We start from the raw sequence: 22050 nt of genomic DNA, 5'->3' as shown, positions 1-22050 counted from the left end.
TTGCTTTAAATAGGTGAATGATTTATTTTTAAAGTATTTCAGACAAATTTACCTTTTTTTTTGTTCCTATTTTGTCTTTTACAGCTGTTGGAAGAGATAGTGACTCTTATGGATAGCCTGTCAGTGTGGTACCCTGCTGGGCTTGAATCGGAGACGCTTTCCCAAGTAGAGTTCCGTCTTCTGCTTGGTTTCATTGCCCAGGATAATTTACAGGTTGGTTGAACTAAATAATTTTTCATGTAAAATTTTGAATGGGAATCGTGGAAATTATTTAAAAGATTTGATGAGTTACATGAAAGAATGGTCTGTAGAACATTGAAAGCGACCTAAAAGCTTCAGGTTTTTTTCTAATTGAAAGAGCAAACATGTCATACTTGCCTGCTCTGTGCAATGGTTTTGGACAGAGCAGCCCCCAATCCTTTTCTTCTGGGGTTCCCCGCTGGCTCTCCACACTCCTCCTTTTCGGCAAGTGCCCCCATGGAAAGCCGCTTTCCATGGGGGCACCCCTGCATGCTCACTCCTGAGCCACCCTGTCTGCATCTACTGATACAGAGCGGGCGGCTCGGCCCCACCCCCGCTCACTCGGCACAACATTTGATTGAGAGCAGTGGCCCCCTAAAAATGATGTATTGTGGAGCTGCCACTTCCTTATTTTTCCAGTTTATTGGCAAATTATAAAAAAATAATAATAATAAATTGCACTACCTTTTCCCCCCAAGGTGTATGTATAGTAATTGTTTACCCTTACAATGTGCCACAGGAAATATTTTTTTTTACAGAGTACTGAACACTCCACAATAGTAAGCATGCATTTTCATGTTTTGAGCTTGATTGCTGCGACTGGGCTAATAATGGTGATCACATGATCAGGAGTCATGCAAAGTGTTTAATGTTATTCTGTGCAGGGTTTGAAACTGTAACATAAAAATTGTAAAAGTTAGCTGCGGAGCACCTTCTAAGTCCAGACTCGCTGGCATTGCCAGAGAACTTGCCTTTAAAGACTCAGTAAGTGGGCAGGTCTAGCTGAACTGAAGCTGTCTGGTTTGCATAGGGAACTGGGTGCCTTTATTCCCTTTCCCTGCCTTTTTTGCTACAAAAGGGGTTAATACTGTGATACTAAGTGATAACGTAATCTATAGATTCATGTGTGTGCTCTGTGCTCTCTTGTCCGCCATACAGGGTCAAGTAAGCATCTCCGCTGCTGCTTTTGCTTTGCAAAGAATTGTGGAATTTTGATCTTTGATAATTTCCTGCTCCCTGCCTTCAGTGGCTTTAGTATGATCCTCACTAGCTGTCCAGGTTTCATGAGTGCCTGAGTACATGAGGGGACAGTTAATTTATGGGACAACTCATGCAGTTACTAACTCTAATTGCAGAGGCCACAAACACTGTCTTGCACTCTTTCCTGCAGATGCTATTTCTGATTTGCCTGTGGCCTTGGTGGCTTCCAAGCCATCTGCTACAGAGAATGTTGTCTGCTTCTGAGTCACTCAAGCCCTTGACTGATGAGCTAACCTCTGAGAAGAAGCATAGCATACTGCTATTACTGCCAAATTAACAGAGACTGGTTCAGCTCTTATCAATGCAGTGTGAACCACTCTGAAACTACAACTAGAAGATTTATCCAATCCACACTCAGCCCAACTCGATTTTGTTTTGAGAGTGAGTGTTCCTCAATGGACGAGAAAGAAGATTTTGCCATTCACTAGAAAATTATTTTCTTGGAGTCAATTGAAAGACACAGGTCCCACCCATCTTCGTATATAATCATGCTCCCAGTACTGCTACAGAACTGAAACATGCTGATAGCAAGAGGGGTTATCTTAGGGTAGCCTACAGTTCGTATTTTTGTTTGCCAGTGTAGGTGTCAGTATGGCACAAAGGTTAAGGACTTCCTGTGCCTCAGAGTGGACTCCAAGAAAGGAATTTTATAGTGAGTACAAAAATCCCATAATTTTAATATTCATTCTTAATGGCAGGGTACATTCGAAAAGCCAATGTGTTTCTTTATCGTACATCATAGGACACAGGGCCTTAAGTATTAACTTAGTGGGTTATAGCTACCTTCAGGTGTTGACACTGGCACACCCAATAGAGGAAGTTGACTCCCCTATTTAACCCCTCCTCTTTCCAGGAGTACCTTCCCCAGTGTCTAAAGGCACGAGTGAAGATGTGCTCTGCGGAGCTCCAGGAGAGATCCAGGCTGGATTTAAAAAGCCTCCACAACCGGATCCATCCCACCACTGCGGTTCCAGGATGGTACCTGGGGCTCGCATAGAAGAATAAGGTTTTGCCTGTAATTCTCCTCTTTGAGGGCTGGACCCTAGGAACCAGGACTCTTTTTGGTCTTGCTACATTACCTAAAGCTGTCCTGAGGGGTGCTATACATGGTCCAAAGGAGTGGAACCCCTATTAAAAAGGGACCCGGTCTTTGAAGGTTTAACCACGCTGCCCGTAGTGATGGGTGAAGTTTGGATCTGTCTGTTTACAGCAGTATCCTGCAGCAAGGAAAAGGTAAGAGGAAAGCATAGGAACTGCAAAGTCCACCTATGACTTTTCTTTTAATTATATTGTAAAATGCCTTAAAAACTCCTCTAGCGGGAGTAATAGTGTATAAACCCCATTTAAATCTGTGCTAATACAGCGTGTGTCTCAGCAGCTGGGGGGGCTCTCACCTGAAAAAGCTTAAAGATGATACTCTGGGAAACAGACAGTGTCTGTCAGAGCAGCTGAAGCAAGGCTGCCACAGGACACAGAAGCGCTGTTGCACGTGAGCGGTTTACACAGGCATTTGCAGTACAGGATAAAACTTATTGTTTAGCATTAGATCATTCTAAGCTACCACTGTTTTTCCTACTATTGTTCAAATAAATAGAACAGTTCTTAGAGTACCTTTGCTTTTTGTGCTTTGCACTATGGCTTCAAGGCTTACTACTAAGGCACCAAAACCACCCCCAGGCTCTGGGAACTCCAGCCATGCCTCCACATTGTCATCCTCTCCAGAGATACCTGACATGACAAGCCAGGGTGAGTCATTGGAAGCAATTGGTGGTGCAACTGCTTCTCACACTTCAGCCCCTGTATACGTGACTGAAGATGCATTTTCCTCTGCCCTGCAGGGCTTAAAAGTAGGGATGCACCGAATGGGTTTTTTGGTGCCGAAACCGATACCGAAAATAAATCTTCCTTGATCCCGAAAACCGAAACCGATACCGAAACAGCACCAATACCGAAACTGACTATTTTTTAAAAATATTTTTATACAGGAGATGGTCAGAGACTGGGGACATGCTACAGGAGATGGTCAGAGACTGCAGGCATGCTACAGGAGATGGTCAGAGACTGCAGGCATGCTACAGGAGATGGTCAGAGACTGCAGGCATGCTACAGGAGATGGTCAGAGACTGCAGGCGTGCTACAGGAGCTGGTCAGAGACTGCAGGCATGGTACAGGAGCTGGTCAGAGACTGCAGGCATGGTACAGGAGCTGGTCAGAGACTGCAGGCATGGTACAGGAGCTGGTCAGAGACTGCAGGCATGGTACAGGAGCTGGTCAGAGACTGCAGGCATGGTACAGGAGCTGGTCAGAGACTGCAGGCATGGTACAGGAGCTGGTCAGAGACTGCAGGCATGGTACAGGAGCTGGTCAGAGACTGCAGGCATGCTACAGGAGCTGGTCAGAGACTGCAGGCATGCTACAGGAGCTGGTCAGAGACTGCAGGCATGCTACAGAAGCTGGTCAGAGACTGCAGTCATGGTACAGGAGCTGGTCAGAGACTGCAGGCATGCTACAGGAGCTGGTCAGAGACTGCGGACATGCTACAGGAGATCAATGCAGCCTCACTGTGCCCAGCAGCCTACCAGTGCCTGCCATGTAGCCTGCCTGTGCCTCACCAGTGCATATAAACATACACATATAAAAACGCGCACACACACACATATATAAACATACACACATATAAACATACAACACACATATAACACTTACATGCGCGTACACACACATAGAAACATACACATGGCAGCTGCAGCTCTGTACATTAATCTCCATGCTGGGTACTGCACTCTAGGGGGAGGCAGAGAGCACAGAACACACTGCTAGACGCCTCTCCTTTGCTTTCACTTTCACAGTAAACATCGTGCCCAGCTCCTGCACAGTCGATTTACACATCGGCTGAGGAGACATATGCAGCCACCGCTGTGGAGAGGGGGACTTTAGAGCGAGACCCCACAGGCTGACTGCAGCATGGGTGAGGAGGGAGGGGAGGAGGAGAGCTGAAGACAGAATGACACCCCTGTGATGGATGGCACGGGGGCGGGGCCAAGCCCCGCTCCATTTTCGGTACCAGTATCGGCGGAAATTCTCTTTCGGCTTTTTGCCGAACGGGCCATTTTCAGACTATATGTTTTGTGGCCGAAATTTCGGTGCATCCCTACTTAAAAGGAAGATTAGTAGCTTTAATTTCATTCTCCGTTAAAGGGGATAAGAAGCGCGCTGGATACCTCTCTGCCACTCCAACCCTCTTATCACGATTATTGACTCAAGGGGTAATCATACAGATCCCCACAGAAGAACAAGGTTTCTATTTAAACGTGTTTACGGTACCAAAACCGAATGGAGATGTCATGCCCATTCTGGATCTAAAAAAATTTAAATCGGTTACTAAAAATTTGCTAATTTCTAATGGAGTCGATCAGGTCAGTGGTCTCCATCTTACAAGGCAGAGAACTTCCTTCAATTTGCCTTTGCATGAGGTTGTTAGCAAAGATGGTAGCTTCATTTGAAAGCAGTCCCCTATGCCCAGTTCCATTCAAGACTGTTGCAAAATCAGAATCCTCTCTGCTTGGAACAAGACAATCCAAGCTTTGCACTTGCCAATGCGGCTGTCCCCAAGAGTGTCTCAAAGCCTCAATTGGTGGTTACTAAGCCAGAATTTGCTGAAGGGGAAATCCTTCAGACCAATAATCTGGAAAGTAGTAACGACAGATGCCAGCCTCTGGGGAGCTGTACTAGAGGAGACGACTGTCCAGGGACAGGGGTCAAAACTTGAAAGAGCCCTGCCCATCAACATCCTAGAAATTCAGGTGGTGTATCTGGCTCTGAAAACCTGGAACTCCAGGTTAAAGAATTGTCCAGTCCGGATTCAATCCGACAATGCCATGGCTGTAACCTATATCAATCACCAAGGGGGCACCAAGAGTCTCTCAGCTCAGAGAGAGGTGAACCATATCCTAACTTGGGCAGAAAGGAATGTCCCATCCCTATCGGCAGTTTTCATTTCGGGAGTAGAAATTTGGCAGGCGGACTATCTAAGTTGCCAGCAGTTATTCCCAGGGGAATGGTCTCTTCACCCTGAAGTGTTTTCGGTTGTTTGCCAAAGATGGGGGACTCTGGACATAGATCTTCTAGCGTCCAGATTCAATGTGAAGTTAGTCAACTTTGTGTCCAGAACAAGGGATCCACTCGCATACGGAACAGATGCGCTGGTAACCCCATGGGATCAGTTTTCACTTATCTACGCTTTTCCCCTGATTCAGTTGCTACCTCAACTTCTTTGCAGGATCAAGCTGGAAAGAAAGCCGGTAATTCTGGTAGCACCAGCATGGCCCAGAAGGTCATGGTATGCAGAGATCGAAAAGATGGCAGTGGAGAGTTCTTGGCCTCTCCCACTAAGGCCAGACCTGCTATCGCAGGGGCCAGTATTCCATCCTACTTTACGAATGCTAAATTTAACGGCTTGGCTATTGAAACTCACATTCTGAAGAAGCGTGGGCTTTCCAGGTCTGTTATCCCAACTTTAATCAATGCAAGGAACCAGTTTCCAGAGCTGTATATTATAGAGTTTGGAAAGCTTACGTTTCTTGGTGTTGTCACCCTCTGAGATATATTATAGGCAGAATCCTTGCCTTTCTACAATTGGGCGTAGATGAAGTTGGCCCTAAGTACTATTAAGGGCCAAGTCTCGGCCGTTTTGGTTTTATTTCAAAGACCACTTGCTACGCATTCTTTAGTCTGGGGTTTTATGCAAGGGGTGATGCGGATTAATCCGCCAGTTAAATCACCTTTAACCCCTTGGGACTTGAATTTAGTTTTGTCAGTGTTACAAAAACCGCCATTTGAACCATTACAGTATGTTCCCTTAGTCCTGTTGATATTTTTGGTTGCTATATCCTCAGCAAGGGGGGTTTCAGCATTGGCTGCTCTTTCTTGTAAAGATCCATATTTGATTATTCATGAGGACAGAGTGGGGTTACTCCCTCGTCCAGGCTTTTTGCCAAAAGTGGTTTCAGGCTTTCATCTGAATGAAGATATTGTCCTGCCGGCTATCATTTTTCCCAAAACCATGTTCCAGGGAAGAAAAATCACTACATTATCTTGATGTAGTGAGAGCAGTGAAAATCTATTTAAAGAAAATTGCTCAGATTCGTAAGACTGATGTCTTATTTATTCTGCCAGAAGGTCCTAAAAAAGGACAGGCAGCCTCGAAATCCACTGTTGCTAAGTGGATTCGGCAAGTTATAATTCAAACTTATGATTTCTCAATCTTTTGTTGGCTCAATCATGTTCTCAATCTTTTGCTGGCCGAAATTCCACCAGCAAAAGTCCGATGGAGCATACACACAATCGCATTCTCCGACCAAAAGCTCTCTTCGGACTTTTGCTGGCGGAATTTCCAATCGTGTGTATGGAGCATTAGGGGGCTATTTTCACACAACTTTCAGCCAAGATGCATTATTCTGTGGTGAAAGTTGTGTGAACCTTGTAGGAAAATGTATAAATAAACTGCCCAGTGTCTATTTTGTTACTTTTGTAATGTGTATACCATATACTGGATCTATTCTGAAGTTTGTAACATTTGTTTTAGTTTTATTTTTTAGCCACTCCTTTTACTAGTAGAAATATGATGTTTGCTATTTTATTATTTTTACTTCATAAAATTGTGACAGCAAATGCATACGCTTTAATGTCTTTGCATAGGTATGTGCTATGGCCACAGCGAAGCTGAATACCTTACTGCAGACCAAAGTGATCGAGAACCAAGAAGAGGCTTGTTTTCTGTTGGGGAAACTGGAAGGGATTCTCAGCAAATCTATCCGAGAGAAATCAGAAACCTATTCATTCCTTGTTCCCATTGTCAGGACTTTGGTGTCTAAAATCTATTACTTGCTTTTCATGAATCTCCATCTACCTTCACTTCCAATAACTAATGGCAGCCCTTCCTTATTTGAAGACTTCCAGGAATATTGTAGTTCTGAGGAATGGAGAATCTTTATAGATAAATATGTAAGTATTTTTTTTTTTTTTTATTGCCATTGATTTTCCTACTAACATGTTCATATTGCAGAATGTGTAGGTAAGCTGCATCTGACTCTGTGTATAACAGAACAGGCACATTCATGCTGTGTATAATGAGGAGCAGATACAGACATATTCTGAGGTATTCAACAAAGCATTCCCAACAACTTTCTTTAAATTTACCTGGACCTATTACAAACAAGCATTTGCAACAGTTTTGGTAACTGTACCAACACATGTAAAACAATCAAGTCATCCTTACAACCAACACTTGCTATGGCTGTAACAGATTCATAAACAATTGTCAGCAGTTCACAGAATACATAAAAAACGAACAAACTCTGGACAGCCGCACTCCGGATTAGATGAAAAATAAAAGTGCCTTTATTCCTTCAAATGAAAAAACTCCACATCACACGAATCACCACAGCAAAGGGAGAAAATGTAGAACAAAATCCTGACGCGTTTCACGCTGAAATGCGTCAGAATTTTGCACTACAAAAGGCACTTTTCATCTAATCCGGAGTGCGGCTGTCCAGAGTTCGTTTTTTATGTTTTTGGTTTGTGTAATCAGCCTGCACCTGGAACCCCCACCTGCCTGGAGAGCAAGCAGTCTACCGGTGGACTGACCTGGAGCGGTGGATCTTTGCTTTCTTTGTCAGCAGTTCACAGACTAGGAAGCTGGTGGTAATTTAGATCAACTGTAAGCTGGCATACAGTGATGCAAGTGCAAGCATGTCTTTGCCTTATTGAATTCCCCAAAATACATCTGAACTTGCTACTTCATCATCCATAGCATGTACAGATACCCTATGTATGAGAGAGAGCAGGTACAGCCACTCTGTGTATGACAGAGAACAGGTACAGACACCCTGTGTAGGACAGAGAACAGGGACGGACACCCTGTGTGTGACAAAGAACAGGTACAGACACCCTGTGTGTGACAGAGAACAGGTACAGACACCCTGCGTGTGACAGAGAACAGGTACAGACACCCTGCGTGTGACAGAGAACAGGTACAGACACCCTGCGTGTGACAGAGAACAGGTACAGACACCCTGCGTGTGACAGAGAACAGGTACAGACACCCTGCGTGTAACAGAGAACAGGTACAGACACCCTGCGTGTGACAGAGAACAGGTACAGACACCCTGCGTGTGACGGAGAACAGGTACAGACACCCTGCGTGTGACAGAGAACAGGTACAGACACCCTGCGTGTGACAGAGAACAGGTACAGACACCCTGCGTGTGACAGAGAACAGGTACAGACACCCTGCGTGTGACAGAGAACAGGTACAGACACCCAGCGTGTGACAGAGAACAGGTACAGACACCCTGCATGTGACAAAGAACAGGTACAGACACCCTGCGTGTGACAGAGAACAGGTACAGACACCCTGCGTGTGACAGAGAACAGGTACAGACACCCTGCGTGTGACAGAGAACAGGTACAGACACCCTGCGTGTGACAGAGAACAGGTACAGACACCCTGCGTGTGACAGAGAACAGGTACAGACACCCTGCGTGTGACAGAGAACAGGTACAGACACCCTGCGTGTGACAGAGAACAGGTACAGACACCCTGCGTGTGACAGAGAACAGGTACAGACACCCTGCGTGTAAAAGAGAACAGGTACAGGTTGTGGAAGAATGTTGTTATTAACTGGCCTCCTCCTGTAGGCTAAACATAGAGTATATTCCAGAGGTCTGATTGTGTTTTCTCTCAATAGATTATACCATACATGAAACAATATGAAGTGGATACATTCAGCAAAAGTCATGAGCAGATGGCACTTTACTGGAAAGAATGTCATGAGGCTCTCATGGTGAATATGCACAAACGGGAAAGAGAGCGTGGTGAAAGCAAGCTGAAATTTCAGGTAGCTTTTATATAAAAAAACATTTTTTATCCATAATGTTTTTATTTTATCAAAAGAGAGCATAACAATTAAGATTGTTTCAAATGGTACATATCATTGTGATGAAAAAACATTGTAAAGGTATATAAAATAGGCTTCATTCAAATCTTGATGGCCCAATCCAGCCTACCCCAAATGGGTTCACGCTGTAGGTCTGGGAGGTCACCACATTGAGCTGCTAGTTGGCCTGTACAACTATAAGTAAGGGAATAACATTGGGAAGGGAAGGGTAACAATATAGGAAATTCAGAGAGTAGAGGATAACATAGATAGTGTTCTACGTCCGCCTATTACTTAGTTAATTGAACAGATTGTTTCAGACTGTGGGGTAAGTTAGAATTTGCATTCTTTTAAATAATTGGAGGCTCTAGGGTGAGATATCGAAAGCCCTAGGGTGGGATATACAATTATAAAACAATTTCTATCCTTTATTTTCTTTCTAGCTCTAAAATATTTTGGAGCTGATTTACTAAAGGCAAATAGGCAGCTCACTTTGCAAGGGAATTTGCCCTTGCAAAATAATTTGCCTCAGAGCCTAATGAATGTGGTGAAGTTTCACTTTGAAAAAAATACCCAATCACGTGCAAGGAAAAAAATAATAACATTGCTTGCACAATATGGGTGATTAAAATCATCTGAGCTTCACCTTGTTCATTAGGCTCTGCTAAGAATTCTCTTGCAAACTGCAACTACCCTTGCAAAGTGATCAGCCTATTTTCAGTTCATAAATCAACCCCTTTTTGTGGCAGAGTTTGCAAAACCTTTCTCTGACTATTTAGATAATGTACCTTGATTATTACTGCAACATGAATGTCTGGGCTCCCTCTCTACTGAGCTTTCTAAAGTTATTGTAAAGTCAGAAGGTTTTTTATTCTGTTGCATTCTATGGATTAAGATAAAAAACCTTCTGTGTGTAGCAGCCCCCACCAGCTCCCCCTCTCTATCCAGTGATGTCCATGAGTACCACAGGTATCTGAGACTTTCCCTCTTGGTTAGCTCCTGCTGCTGTCAATCAAACTCAGTCAATCAGGAGAGAGATGGGCAGGAGCGAACCACAGCTCCTTGTCTGAAAGAATACACAGAGCTGCAGCTTGGCTCGGGTGCCCCCATAGCAAGCTACTTGTTGTGGGGGTACTCAACAGGAAGGAGGGACCAGGAGCTCCAGCCAGGGACCCCAGAAAAGGAGGATTTGGGCTCCCCTGTGCAAAACCACTGCACAGGGAAGGTAAGTATAACTTGTTTGTTATTTTATATAAAAAAAAAAACAAGACTTTACAATCACTTTAAGGTATTTTGTTTAAAGGGTCAGTGCACCCATAACTGATATTTAAGTTCTGCTAGATTATTTTGACTTGAACCTATTTTTTTTGTTTTGTTTTTTTACTTTGGTCTTGGAGTTTTCAGTAATGAGGCCTCTGAATTATCATCGTTAATATTTGTAAAACATAGTTACATAGTGGTTGTTGTAAAGAAAAGACATCTTTGCAGGCAACATACACATTTTAGTAAATCCTCATATAAATACCTGAAAGTTACACGTGGTAATAAACATAATAACTAAAACTATTATTTTCCTGCCAAAAGTCCTCCTCTGCTGTATAATGCTAGTGATGGTGGGAGGAGTTCAGCAGAGCTAGCATGTCCTTTCCTTCCACTGTGCTAGAATCTGCATCTCCCACAGGGAACTACAATTCCCATGAGTCCTCATGCCTTTTATCATGCTCAGTCAATTTTACATAACACACACCCATCTGCCAATCAATAGCTGGGTGTGTGCTGTGTAAAACAGTACAAGGTTTTTTAACTGTAATATCTTATATATTTTTTTTTAAATAAAAATCTGTGTTCTATATTTTTTAAAAATATCTTCATTATAAGGCCTCATGCCCACAGATGATATAAAAAAATGAGCTGTAAAGCTAGTACCGTCACAAGGAAAAAAGCGGCGTTAAAAACTTGATTTTTATCAGTGTCTTGCATTGACGTCAATGCATGTTTAGCCACACTAGCTTTCAGCCGCGTTTCACCTATGCCAAGAAAATGGCATAGGTGTCCCCCCAAGATCCATACCAGACCCTAAACCAAGCACGCAGCCTGGTAGGTCAGGAAAGGGGGAGAACAAGCGAGCGCCCCCCCCCCTCCTGGACCATACCAGGCCACATGCCCTCAACACAGGGGGTGGGTGCTTTGGGGCACGGGGGACCCTGCGCCCCCCACCCCAAAGCACCTTGCCCCCATGTTGATGAGGATAAGGGCCTCTTCCCGACAACCCTAGCCATTGGTTGTTGGGGTCTGCAGGCATGGGGGCTTATCGGAATATCTGTAAGCCCCCTTTAACAAGGGGGCCCCCAGATCTTGGCCCCCTACCCTATGTGAATGTGTATGGGGTAAATTGTACCCCTACAAATTTACCTAAAATAAAAATGTCAAAAATAAACACAGATTTTTAAAGTATTTTATTTAGGCAGCTCTGTTGTCTCTTCCAATTTCTTCTCACCTCTCCGGCTCTTTTCCCTCTTCTGGCAACGTCTTCTCCCTCTGTCGGTCCTTCTCCTCTCTGCACTTCTTCTTGCTTTTTCGCCGGGTCTTCTCCCTCTGCTCTTCTTCCAATGTTGACTTGACGTGATCTCCCGGTGTAATGCGGGGTCCGTCGTGTGCAATGACCTACTGACCTCATCCATAAGCCCCCGCCCCCTTGTGACGTCATCGCCCCAAAATGCACCGGGCAATGACGTCACAATGGATGGGGCCTCCTGTTGACATCAGCGGGTGGCCCCACCCCATGCCAATATAAATCATTGCACACGGCGGACCCAGCATTACACCGGGAGATCACGTCAAGTCAACATAGGGAGAAGACCCGGCAAAAGAGTGAAAAGACGCAGAGAGGAGAAGAACCAGAGAGGGTGAAGGACCGGCAGAGGGAGAAGACGTCACCAGAAGAGGAAAAAGATGACGCCAGAAGAGGGAGAAGACATCACCAGATAGGGGAGAAGAAATCGGAGGAGACGCTGGAGCTTCCTTAAAAAAATACTTTAAAAATCTGTGTACTGTGTTTATTTTTAACACTTTTTTTTTAGGTAAATGGGTAAGGGTACAATGTACCCCATAGTCATTCACATAGAGTGGGGGGCCAGGATCCAGATTCCAATAAGCCCCCCGCCTGCAGACACCGACAACCAACGGCCAGGGGTTGTCAGGAAGTGGCCCTTGTCCTCATCAACATGGGGACAAGGTGCTTTGGGGTGGCGGGGCGCAGGGCCCCCCCTGCCCCAAAGTACCCACTCCCCCTTGTTGAGGGCATGTGGCCTGGTATGGTCCAGGGATGTGGGGGGCCACCTAACTTCCCCCTTTCCTGACCTACAGGGCTGCGTGCTTGGATAAGGATCTGGTATCGTCCTGGGGGAGAACCCCACACCAATTTTTTTTTCGTTTTTGGCGGGGTTTCCCTTCAAAATCCTCAGCACACAAAGTCGTGCCGCAAGTCGGATCATCTTGATCCGATTTCTGGTGTAACGTCTATTCAAATCAGTGGGATCCCTTAGGGAACCATTGATTTTGAATAGAAGTAAAGAAGCCTGACGAGGCTTAATGCTCTGTATACAGCGTTAAGCCACATTTAACAGCTTTTAACAATGTCTGGCGTTTTTACAGCTCTGGCGCTGCAGCCTCGGAATGTGCTGGTCCTGGGTTTTGTTTTAGAGCTTAAAAACGCCTATGCCATTTACAGCTCAATAATGCCTCAGTGGGCATGTGGCCCTAGGCTAACATGGAGAGGCATTTTTAAGCTTCAAAAAACGCTCTTAAAAGCGGCAGTTAAAACACCCGTGGGCATGAGGCCTGTTTTTACCTGCATGTTAGTTTGCACAAATATTTTTATATTAAGCCACATTTAACAGATTTTAACAATGTCTGGCGTATTTACAGCTCTGGCGCAGCAGCCTCGGAATGTGCTGGTCCTGGGTTTTGTTTGGAGCTTAAAAACGCCTATGCCATTTACAGCTCAATAATGTCTCGGTGGGCATGTGGCCCTAGGCTAACATGGAGAGGCATTTTTAAGCTTCAAAAAACGCTCTTAAAAGCGGCAGTAAAAACACCCATGGGCATGAGGCCTGTTTTTACCTGCATGTTAGTTTGCACAAATATTTTTATATTAATTCTATTTTCTCGTCTGTTAATTGGTAAACTAACAGAAGCAAAGCTGGGAGCAGCCTATATACACAGAGCAGTGGGCGGGCAAAGGCGAGACATAGGCAGGAGTAGGCGGGGCTTCACTGGCTGATCATGAGAGGGCAGTTGGCGGAGCATCTTCAGGACTTCTGGGGAGAATGAAATGCCAGAGCTTTCCATGGACTGGAGGAGCACCTCCCCCTCAGGACGGCACGCTGTAGTCTCTTCAGAGAGGCAGCACGCAAGGTTAGAAACAGAGGAAGCACCGTTGTCTCCTCATTAAGCCTAGGTTCACATTTGTGCGAACACAGACATAGCATGTGATTCGCACCTGCACTGCAGGGCCGATTGCATGCAATGTTTGTGCAATGCGAGTTCAGCCATACAGTTGTATGGCTGAACTTGCATTGAATTTGCACAAAAAAGGTGCAGGGACTTTTTTTTCCCCCATACTGAAATCGGATCGCATAGGTGTTCTCACCTATGTGATCTGATTCCTGTGCAAATTCACTGTTCGCACTGCGATCTGTGAACAGATCTGAGGGTGTCATTAACAATGTATTGACACCCGCAGCGGTTCACAGAGGACAATGCGAACTGCCTGCGAGAGAGATGCGAAGCGAGAAACGGCGCTGTAATCGCGCTGGTTCCCACATCGCACAAGGATAAAGGAAGTGAACATGAGAGCTTTGAGCTGCAGGGGACAAGGTAGATATCTCAAAAGATATTTTTGAGATGAGATATTTTTTAACAGAGATCTCAAAATCCTTACCGTTTGTTTGCAAAACGGACTGTATAACAATAGTTACACAATATATTGATTGTTTTCATTTTGACCATAGTTCTTCTTTAAGAACAATTTTGTCTTAACACTGCTGTTTTACTACTCAGGAGTTTTTTCTGGAGCCATTTAACAGGAAGGCCCGTCAGGAGAACTTGCGCTACAACAATATGCTGAAACAAATGAACAGCCAGTGTACAGCCACTTTAAGACAGTGGAAAGCTGCTCAAAGATACTTCACCTGTGAGCGAGGCCCCTGGAAAGAAAGGTCAGTTTTATGCCATTTGTTTACAATGTTTTCCAACTTTGGTTCTCAACCACACAGAGATCATGTGTTGTAAACTTCCGAAAACATACACAGCTGTGATCATCAGTGTATATGAAGCAGCACACTAGTAATGTCATATATGATTCCGTGAGGAGATCTGGAAATTATGACCTGTAACCAATCCCTAAAGACTGGTTTAGGAAGCAGTGTCAGGTGGCTTTGCTTGGTCATTGTGTAATTACCATTATTTTCTTTACCAGATCCATACAACCACAGGCGTTATTCTCTATGCAGCAGCATTTCATGACTCTCAAAATGTTACACACCTTTTGTTTAAAGCCACTTTTACACAGGCAGACCAATCGGGTCCACCTGTCAGTTTTTCAGCAGGCCCGATCGGACCATTCGTTGCCTTCTATAAAGCAGTGGATGTAAACGAACATGTGTCTGTTTACATTCACCGAAATCCAGTTCTATCCGCTAAAAACGGATGGGGGATCCTTTCCCCATCGGTCTGGCAGATTGGATCGGATGACATTCAGATGTAAATGAATAGGTGGTCCCTTTACATCCAAACACCTATAGAAGAAAGCAGGCTGTGTCTGTGTCTGCTCTGCATCAGCAGGATGGACACAGACCTGTTGTTCACCTGCTTAGGGGGGGATCAGCAGACAGATTCCCCATCGAGAAGGCAGATCTGCTGACGGCGTCCACCAGTGTAAAAGAGCCCTAAAGGAAAAAAAAATCTGAATTTCTGAGATGCATATAGCAAATGAAAATCTATACCGAAACCAATATACATTACCTCTGATTGTCTGCAAAACATTGCAGTTATCAGTTGGAATATGTGGTTCCAGCATGGTGTTAGGAGGATACAGCAGGATAGCTCATTTCTAAATCTATTTAATCTCACTGTCTAAACCTCCTGGAACAGCCTTAAAGCTGAATTCCAGGTATGGATTTTATAGCAGAGTTACATTGCTCCAGCTTGCCAAACCTTTGGGATCCTTGTGAAAGCTGGAAATTATTGTAGTATTTTCTGCTACTATAGTAATTGCCATTGCTTTCCAGGTCCCATGGTGAGCAGCTGCCCTACTGCTTAGTGAACACAGGGGATTGTTCGCTTGGCCACAGGCACCATTTAGAGAACCCCGTGCATTTCCTTCAATTGAAAGCAAGGTGTTCCCTGATGGATTAGGTGAATCCGATCCACCGCTCCCCCTCCACCATGTCCAATCAGAGAATGCCTTGCATTTATTAAGAAAAGTGCAAGGTGTTCTTTGATGCCCATGCAGAGCAGGACTCCCTTTGGGTACTGTGCAGCAGGGCAGCTGTTTGGTATGGACCTGGAAGACTGTTGTGATCACTGAGGTAGCAGAGCCTACTGCAGTGATTTACAGCTTTCGCAGGGTTCCCACAGATGAAGACTATGCATACTTACATTGCTTCAGTCTGGATCAATGTATACAGTACATACTTGGAAATCAACTGTTAGTGCCAGTTCCCACATGGAATCGCACAGGAACGTGGTCAGTGTTGCTGTGAGATTCCTGTTCCATTCAGTGCAATGCGATTTTCAACCCATTCATTTGAATGGGCTGAAATCACACTGGATTCCATCAAATGTAGTGCATGCACTACTTTTAACAATGCCCTGTAACCATATCACATGGTACTGTAATCTGGCATAGGCAAATGCACTGCGTTTGCGATCTGCGATTGAGGTGTTGTTAGAATTACGACAACCACAGCAGATTGCACACACAGTGCATTTTGAAGATGGTGTGGGAGACACGCATGAAGCATGGGTTTCCCACACCACGTTCATGTCCTTCACTTTCTGTCCTAGAGACGCAATAGAAAGTGAGAAGAAATCATGGGAACTCCCCCTCTTAGTTGCAACTGGAACAGGTCTCCCTTTTTGAAGATTTACCATCACTTTTTGTTCTGGTGGCTACTCCAAATTTTTAGATTTCCCTTTAGGCTGGCCATATATTATACAATTCTTTTGTACAATGTTCCATTACATTTACCAAAACCATATATTATGAGGTCAAACCTAAACACTTTCAATTTGTATGCAATCAGGAAGGCCCTTGCACTACATAGTTGAAGGCAAATCTAAAGGAAATTGAATAAGAAAATTGTATAATGTATGGCCAGCTTTACTTTTGTATTGATGACAATGACCACAAAGACAAATAGAAGATGGATTTCTTTAGCCTAATAGGGCTTCTAAGAAAAAAAAGTTGTAGCTATACATACACTGTAACACATACAGTGCAGAACATTTTCATTTTACTGCTTGGACTGTGGCTATACAGATATTGCCCCCAATTTGGCACAGGTCATAACCACAGTCCTGGATACATAACATGCTGTATACATGTTAGTATTTGCTACACTTCAGGTGCTTGTGATTGGCTGACAAAGGGCAACCACCTTTTTTTTAACAATCCTTAAAGCTGTAAACTTTCTTTAAAAAGAAAAACAAGTTTACTGCCGCTTTAAGTTGGGATTTTTTCTGTTTGTCTTGTATTATTGTGGCCATTGCAGTCTGCATATTCATGTTTTAACATGGCTAGCTACACCTGGTTTCTACATGATTCCCTTCGAGTGGTTCCATCTGGTTCTCATCTAGTTCGGGAAATGAGAGGCATGTATTTTCATTTTAGTACAATTGGTATATTTTATGCTTAAACCACTTGTACCAGTTGTCTAGGGCTTGTTTGTTCTTGTCCTTGTGTATAAGTGGTCATCTTATGTCGCACGTAAGTCTTTTAGCTGGGTCCAGCGTTGGCATCTTTGCTTTGTTTCCGTTAAACTGGAATATGCTAGGAGAGGTAGGCAAGGAAGAGGAGCAGTTCTTAACTTTATTAGTGCCCTAATTTCATCATTTGTCTCTGTGTTCACCTACCCAATATGTACTTAAAAAAAAATAAAAATTAAGGTAAGTCAATATCTAAAATAAGAGAAGTCTTTCTTTTTTATTTTATTTTAGTGACCATATTTTAAGGTGTTGAATAATTTCATTTGTTGTTATTTAGTGCTACATTTCCTGTTGACAGGAAAGACAACTTGGAACATTGGAAACTTTCCAATGTTGAGAATTACTCCCGAATGAGGCTCAAACTGGTCCAAAACATAAATTTTGATCCCCATTCTGAAGCAAGTAATTTGCGTGATAACCTTGGTAAGTTTACACTAATAAGGTAGTGCGCTTTATTGATGTACCCGTTAGGTGACTAGGAATTCATTAAATGAGTTTGTATCTACAAGAGTTTCACTTGGAATTTTTCTGCAGAATAATATGTCATTTAATTCCCTATACACATGGTAAAAAAAAAAAAAAAAAAGTGAAGGGTGGTGTGCATGTATTAGTGTTATCAGACTGTTGAGTTCCATTGATTGTCAGATCAAGGTGATAGTAAAGCCTGACACCCAATATCGTTTTTTGTTTTTTTCATTCAACCCAGCGGGTTGAACGTAAAAAAACTTTCAGCTTCGGTCAGAGCCACTGTACTAACAATTCGACGTTAGTACAGCGGTCTCCCCCACTAAGCGTTGTGTTCTGACAGGAGGACGGCCTCCCACCAGAACATTGCGATCAGCGCTCTCAGCTATTGGCTGAGAGCGCTGATTGGGAGTTAGTCGGCTGCTGGGTTTTCCAGCATGCACATTCGACAGAAGCTGACCCGGCTGGCATACACACAGGCCGAATGTTTGTTTTTGTTTTTTTAACCATCCGATGTCTTCCGACATTCGGCCCGTGTGTACAGAGCTTTAGGCTGGCTACACATTATACAATTTTCTTGTATATTTACCAAACCCATATAATATGAGGTAAAACCTAAACACTTTAAATTTGTATGCAATCAGGCAGGCCCTTGCACGACAGAGTTGAAGGTAAATCTAAAGAGAATTGAATAAGAACATTCTATGATGTATGGCCATCTATCTGTACAGTACATGGCTACAATTACCATGATGCACTAGATATTCCAGTTGTATTTACATTTTTACTTTTGTTGTCTTGTCTAAAGACCTCTAACCAACTGTGGGTACAGAGACTTATGCCGCGTACACACGACAGGACTTAAGTCCGGCAGACTTTCAACGGAGTTCTGACGTAGTTCTGACAGAGTTCTGATGGACTTTCCGAATGAACGGACTTGGCCACACACAATCACACCAAAGTCCGACGGATTCGAACGTGATGACGTATGACTGGACTAGAATAAGGAAGTTCATAGCCAGTAGCCAATAGCTGCCCTAGCGTCGGTTTTAGTCCGTCAGACTAGCACACACACGAGCGGATTTCTGGGTCCGGCAGAGTTCTGTCGGAAAAATTTGAAACATGTTCCATTTCTAAAGTCTGTCAGACTTTTGCAAATCAAAAGTCCGCTGCAGCCCACACACGTTCGAATAGTCTGCCGGAATCATTCCGTCAGACTTTTGATGTTGAAAAGTCTGGTCGTGTGTACGGGGCGTTACACAAGTTTTCAGTTTACAATTAGTTATCCCCTTTTTATCTGTAGACCTTTCATTGGTGGTCTGTACAGACCAATGCTATTTACACATATACAAACCAACATCTGCAAATAGTTTTATTTTCTCCTAAATACTTATGTCATTTTAGTGATGGACCTTTTACAAAAGGGTGTCACCATACACATGTGTCTAGGACAGTATGAATGGTAAATATGACCTAATTTAAATTGTCACTCATGTGTAGTTATTCATATTATACAGGAGTTCAGCAAACAGAACCGTCAAGTGAGTCACTTCTGCTGGAAGCGGTAAAGCAGGTGAAAGTTAGTGACCTAGAAGATGATGGACTTGAGCTTCCCGAGGAGGACAACACAGCTACAGTGTATGGTTAAAGTTAATTAATATCATTTTCATGCTGCATTCACACTCATGTTGTTATTTTTATAAAAGTTTTGCTTCTTTGACTTGTGTGCAATCCAAGCCTTAATGTATGCAGAGTGTTTGACAGTCCTCTAAACAGGAAATCCCCGCCACCATACTTTTCAAGTGATTGTAAAGTCACTATGTGATTTTACATGTATCATCTCTGGGCATGCTACCATTCACTACAGTGGATTTGTTTTTTTTAAATGAAAAGGCTGAATGACCTTTTGTCACGCTGCAACTGTCACATGATCCCCCTGTGCTGTGCTGGCTGGCCTCAATCTATGGAGAGAAGTGGGAGACACTGAGATTCTCCTGTGACATCAGCCGACCAGCACAGGGGAATCTCGGCCTCTCCCGCTTCTCTCCTTAGATAGGGGCCGGCCAGCACAGGGGGATCATGTGACCGCATAGGTGCGGTGTGACAAAAGTTATTTAGACTTTTCATTTGTAAAAAACAAACCCACTGTAGTGGATGGCACCATGCCCGGAGGGGATAATTGTATATTAGCTGCATTATGCAGGAGAGACTGTCAGAAGTGATCAGCAGATGCCGGCGACATGTAAACTGACCATGGTAATCAGGGCTCAGCAGCCCTGATTACCGTGATCAGCAGAGGCAGGGGACACGGGAACTGGCAGGCTCAACCAGGTTTTTTACAAGTTAGGAAGGGAAAAATTACATAGCACAAGCACTGTCCTATAGAGCATGCCTTTAAAGAACAGAATCTTAGTTTTTTTTGTTAGGGCTACAACCACTTTAACAGCAGAATGCTTTTGAAGTTCAAATCCTGTTTTGGGATCAAACGCCCTCTTCAGAATCATGGGAAATCACAGATATACATGCATCCTGCTCAGTCAGTTTGTGTTGAAGAATAGTAAGTGTGGAGAATTACCATGGATGTGTTCTGTGCAGTATAACATTTCAATTGTATGTTAAGATGAAATGTACTGACATCAAATATCTTTTAATCTAGAAGTGAGAAAGAAGAGCAGAGTCAAAAGGAGAAAACAGTGTTGTCCGAGGAGTGTGAACTCATCACTATAATGGATGTGATTTCTGGTCGATTAGAGGTCACCACTCAACATATATATTTCTATGATGGCAGCACGGAAAAAGAAGAAGGTTATTGTTTCAGTATACTTTTTTTTTTTTATATTCACATACTTATACATGCACCAATATTATGCATGTTATATTACAGTAGCATTAAATTAAACTGAAGGCAAAACTTTTTTTTTAAATGAGAGTAATTAAAGGGATTACAACATCTGTCAGGTTTTTATTGCTGCCTTTGTTCCTGTTACAGAGATTCTCCTGCTTTTTTTGTGGCAGTAACTTTTATCACCAAAGTAAAAGAAAATCCAAACTTTTTAATGGTCACCACAACAGTTATCTTCCATTCGGGACATTAGCTCTGCTAATGACTACAGGGGATTTCCCTCACTTTGGAGGAATTTCCTCTCACTTCCTGTTTTGGTTATAGGACAGAAACTAAAGTGTAATCTCCCTAATAGGACGTTGCCTTAATTTCTACTTTATGAGTATAAATGTGTTAAATGCTTTTAAAGAGAGATTCAGGGTTACATCATGTCCTTAACTAAAATTTATAAGGGCCTGTGTCAACGGGCATATGTAGCATACTTCCAGGTGCACTTGACTTGCATTTCAAATCAGTTTGAGTTCATCTAAGTACTTTCACAGCTACAGTGACTTGAAAAAAGTTTTCATACCCCTTGAAATTTCCCATATTTTGTCACATTACAACCAAAAACATGTATTTTATTGTGATTTTATGTGATAGACCAATACAAAGTAGCACATAATTGTGATGTGGAAGGAAAGTGATAAATGATTTTTAAAATTTTTAACAAATAAATATCTGAAAAGTGTGGCGTGTATTTTTATTCAGCCCCCTTTACTCTGATACCCCTAACTAAAATCTAGTGGAAGCAATTGCCTTCAGAAGTTACATAATTAGTAAATAAAGTCCACCTGTGTGTAATTTAATCTCAGTATAAATACAGCTGTGAAGCCCTCAGAGGTTTGTTAGAGAACGTTAGTGAACAGACATCATCATGAAGGCCAAGGGAACACACCAGACAGGTTAGGGATAAAGTTGTGGAGAAGTTTAACTGCTTGCCGCCCGTGTAACATCCTATGACATTGTGGACTTTGAGCAGTGATATCTGAATGATGCCTGCAGCTACAGGCATTATTCAGATATCGTCTTTTAGAGCCGGCAATTCCCATCACCATAAGAATGATCGTAGCGGCTGTTCTTATAGGCGGCAAGAGGGGACAACCCCCCCCCCCCCCGCCGCTCCAGGTCCTTCTCCGGGCTCGTCCCTGCCATAGGCGAATGGAAGAAAGAGGTGAGATCTGGAGACTTATTGACCCCAGATCTCACTGTAAAGAGAACCTATCAAGCACTTTTCCTATTGCAATGTATGTTTACTTGTAATAGGCATAAAAGTGATCAAAAAAACGAAATTTTTTTTAAAAAGTGTCATAACAGAAAAAAAAAAAGTAAAAAAAAAGTGCCCCTATCCCCGCGTGCTCACTCGCAGAAGTGAAGCATACGTAAGTCACGCACACACATGTAAACGGCATTCAAACCCTACGTGAGGTATTGCCACAAACATTAGAGTGAGAGCAATAATTCTAGCACTAGACCTCCTCTGTAACTCAAAAAATT

At 43.3% G+C, this 22050-nt stretch overlaps 1 protein-coding gene across 1 annotated transcript in view; it reads left to right on the top strand.

Annotated features, from left to right (window-relative positions):
* Window positions 1-22050, top strand: part of LOC143924325 (neurobeachin-like protein 1) — a 204938-nt gene that overhangs the window by 133141 nt on the left and 49747 nt on the right. The window contains exons 28-34 of the mRNA XM_077448575.1: window positions 85-213; window positions 6979-7284; window positions 9030-9179; window positions 14280-14437; window positions 17506-17630; window positions 19190-19310; window positions 20329-20477. Of these exons, the coding sequence (XP_077304701.1) occupies window positions 85-213; window positions 6979-7284; window positions 9030-9179; window positions 14280-14437; window positions 17506-17630; window positions 19190-19310; window positions 20329-20477 (1138 nt within the window). The remainder of the gene's footprint in view (window positions 1-84; window positions 214-6978; window positions 7285-9029; window positions 9180-14279; window positions 14438-17505; window positions 17631-19189; window positions 19311-20328; window positions 20478-22050) is intronic.

This window comes from Lithobates pipiens, unplaced genomic scaffold, assembly GCF_037356315.1.
Source record: "Lithobates pipiens isolate NorthernLeopardFrog02 unplaced genomic scaffold, aLitPip1_a1.2 Scaffold_22, whole genome shotgun sequence".
Classification (NCBI taxonomy): Eukaryota; Metazoa; Chordata; class Amphibia; order Anura; family Ranidae; genus Lithobates; species Lithobates pipiens.
This window is presented reverse-complemented; position numbering and strand designations above follow the sequence as displayed.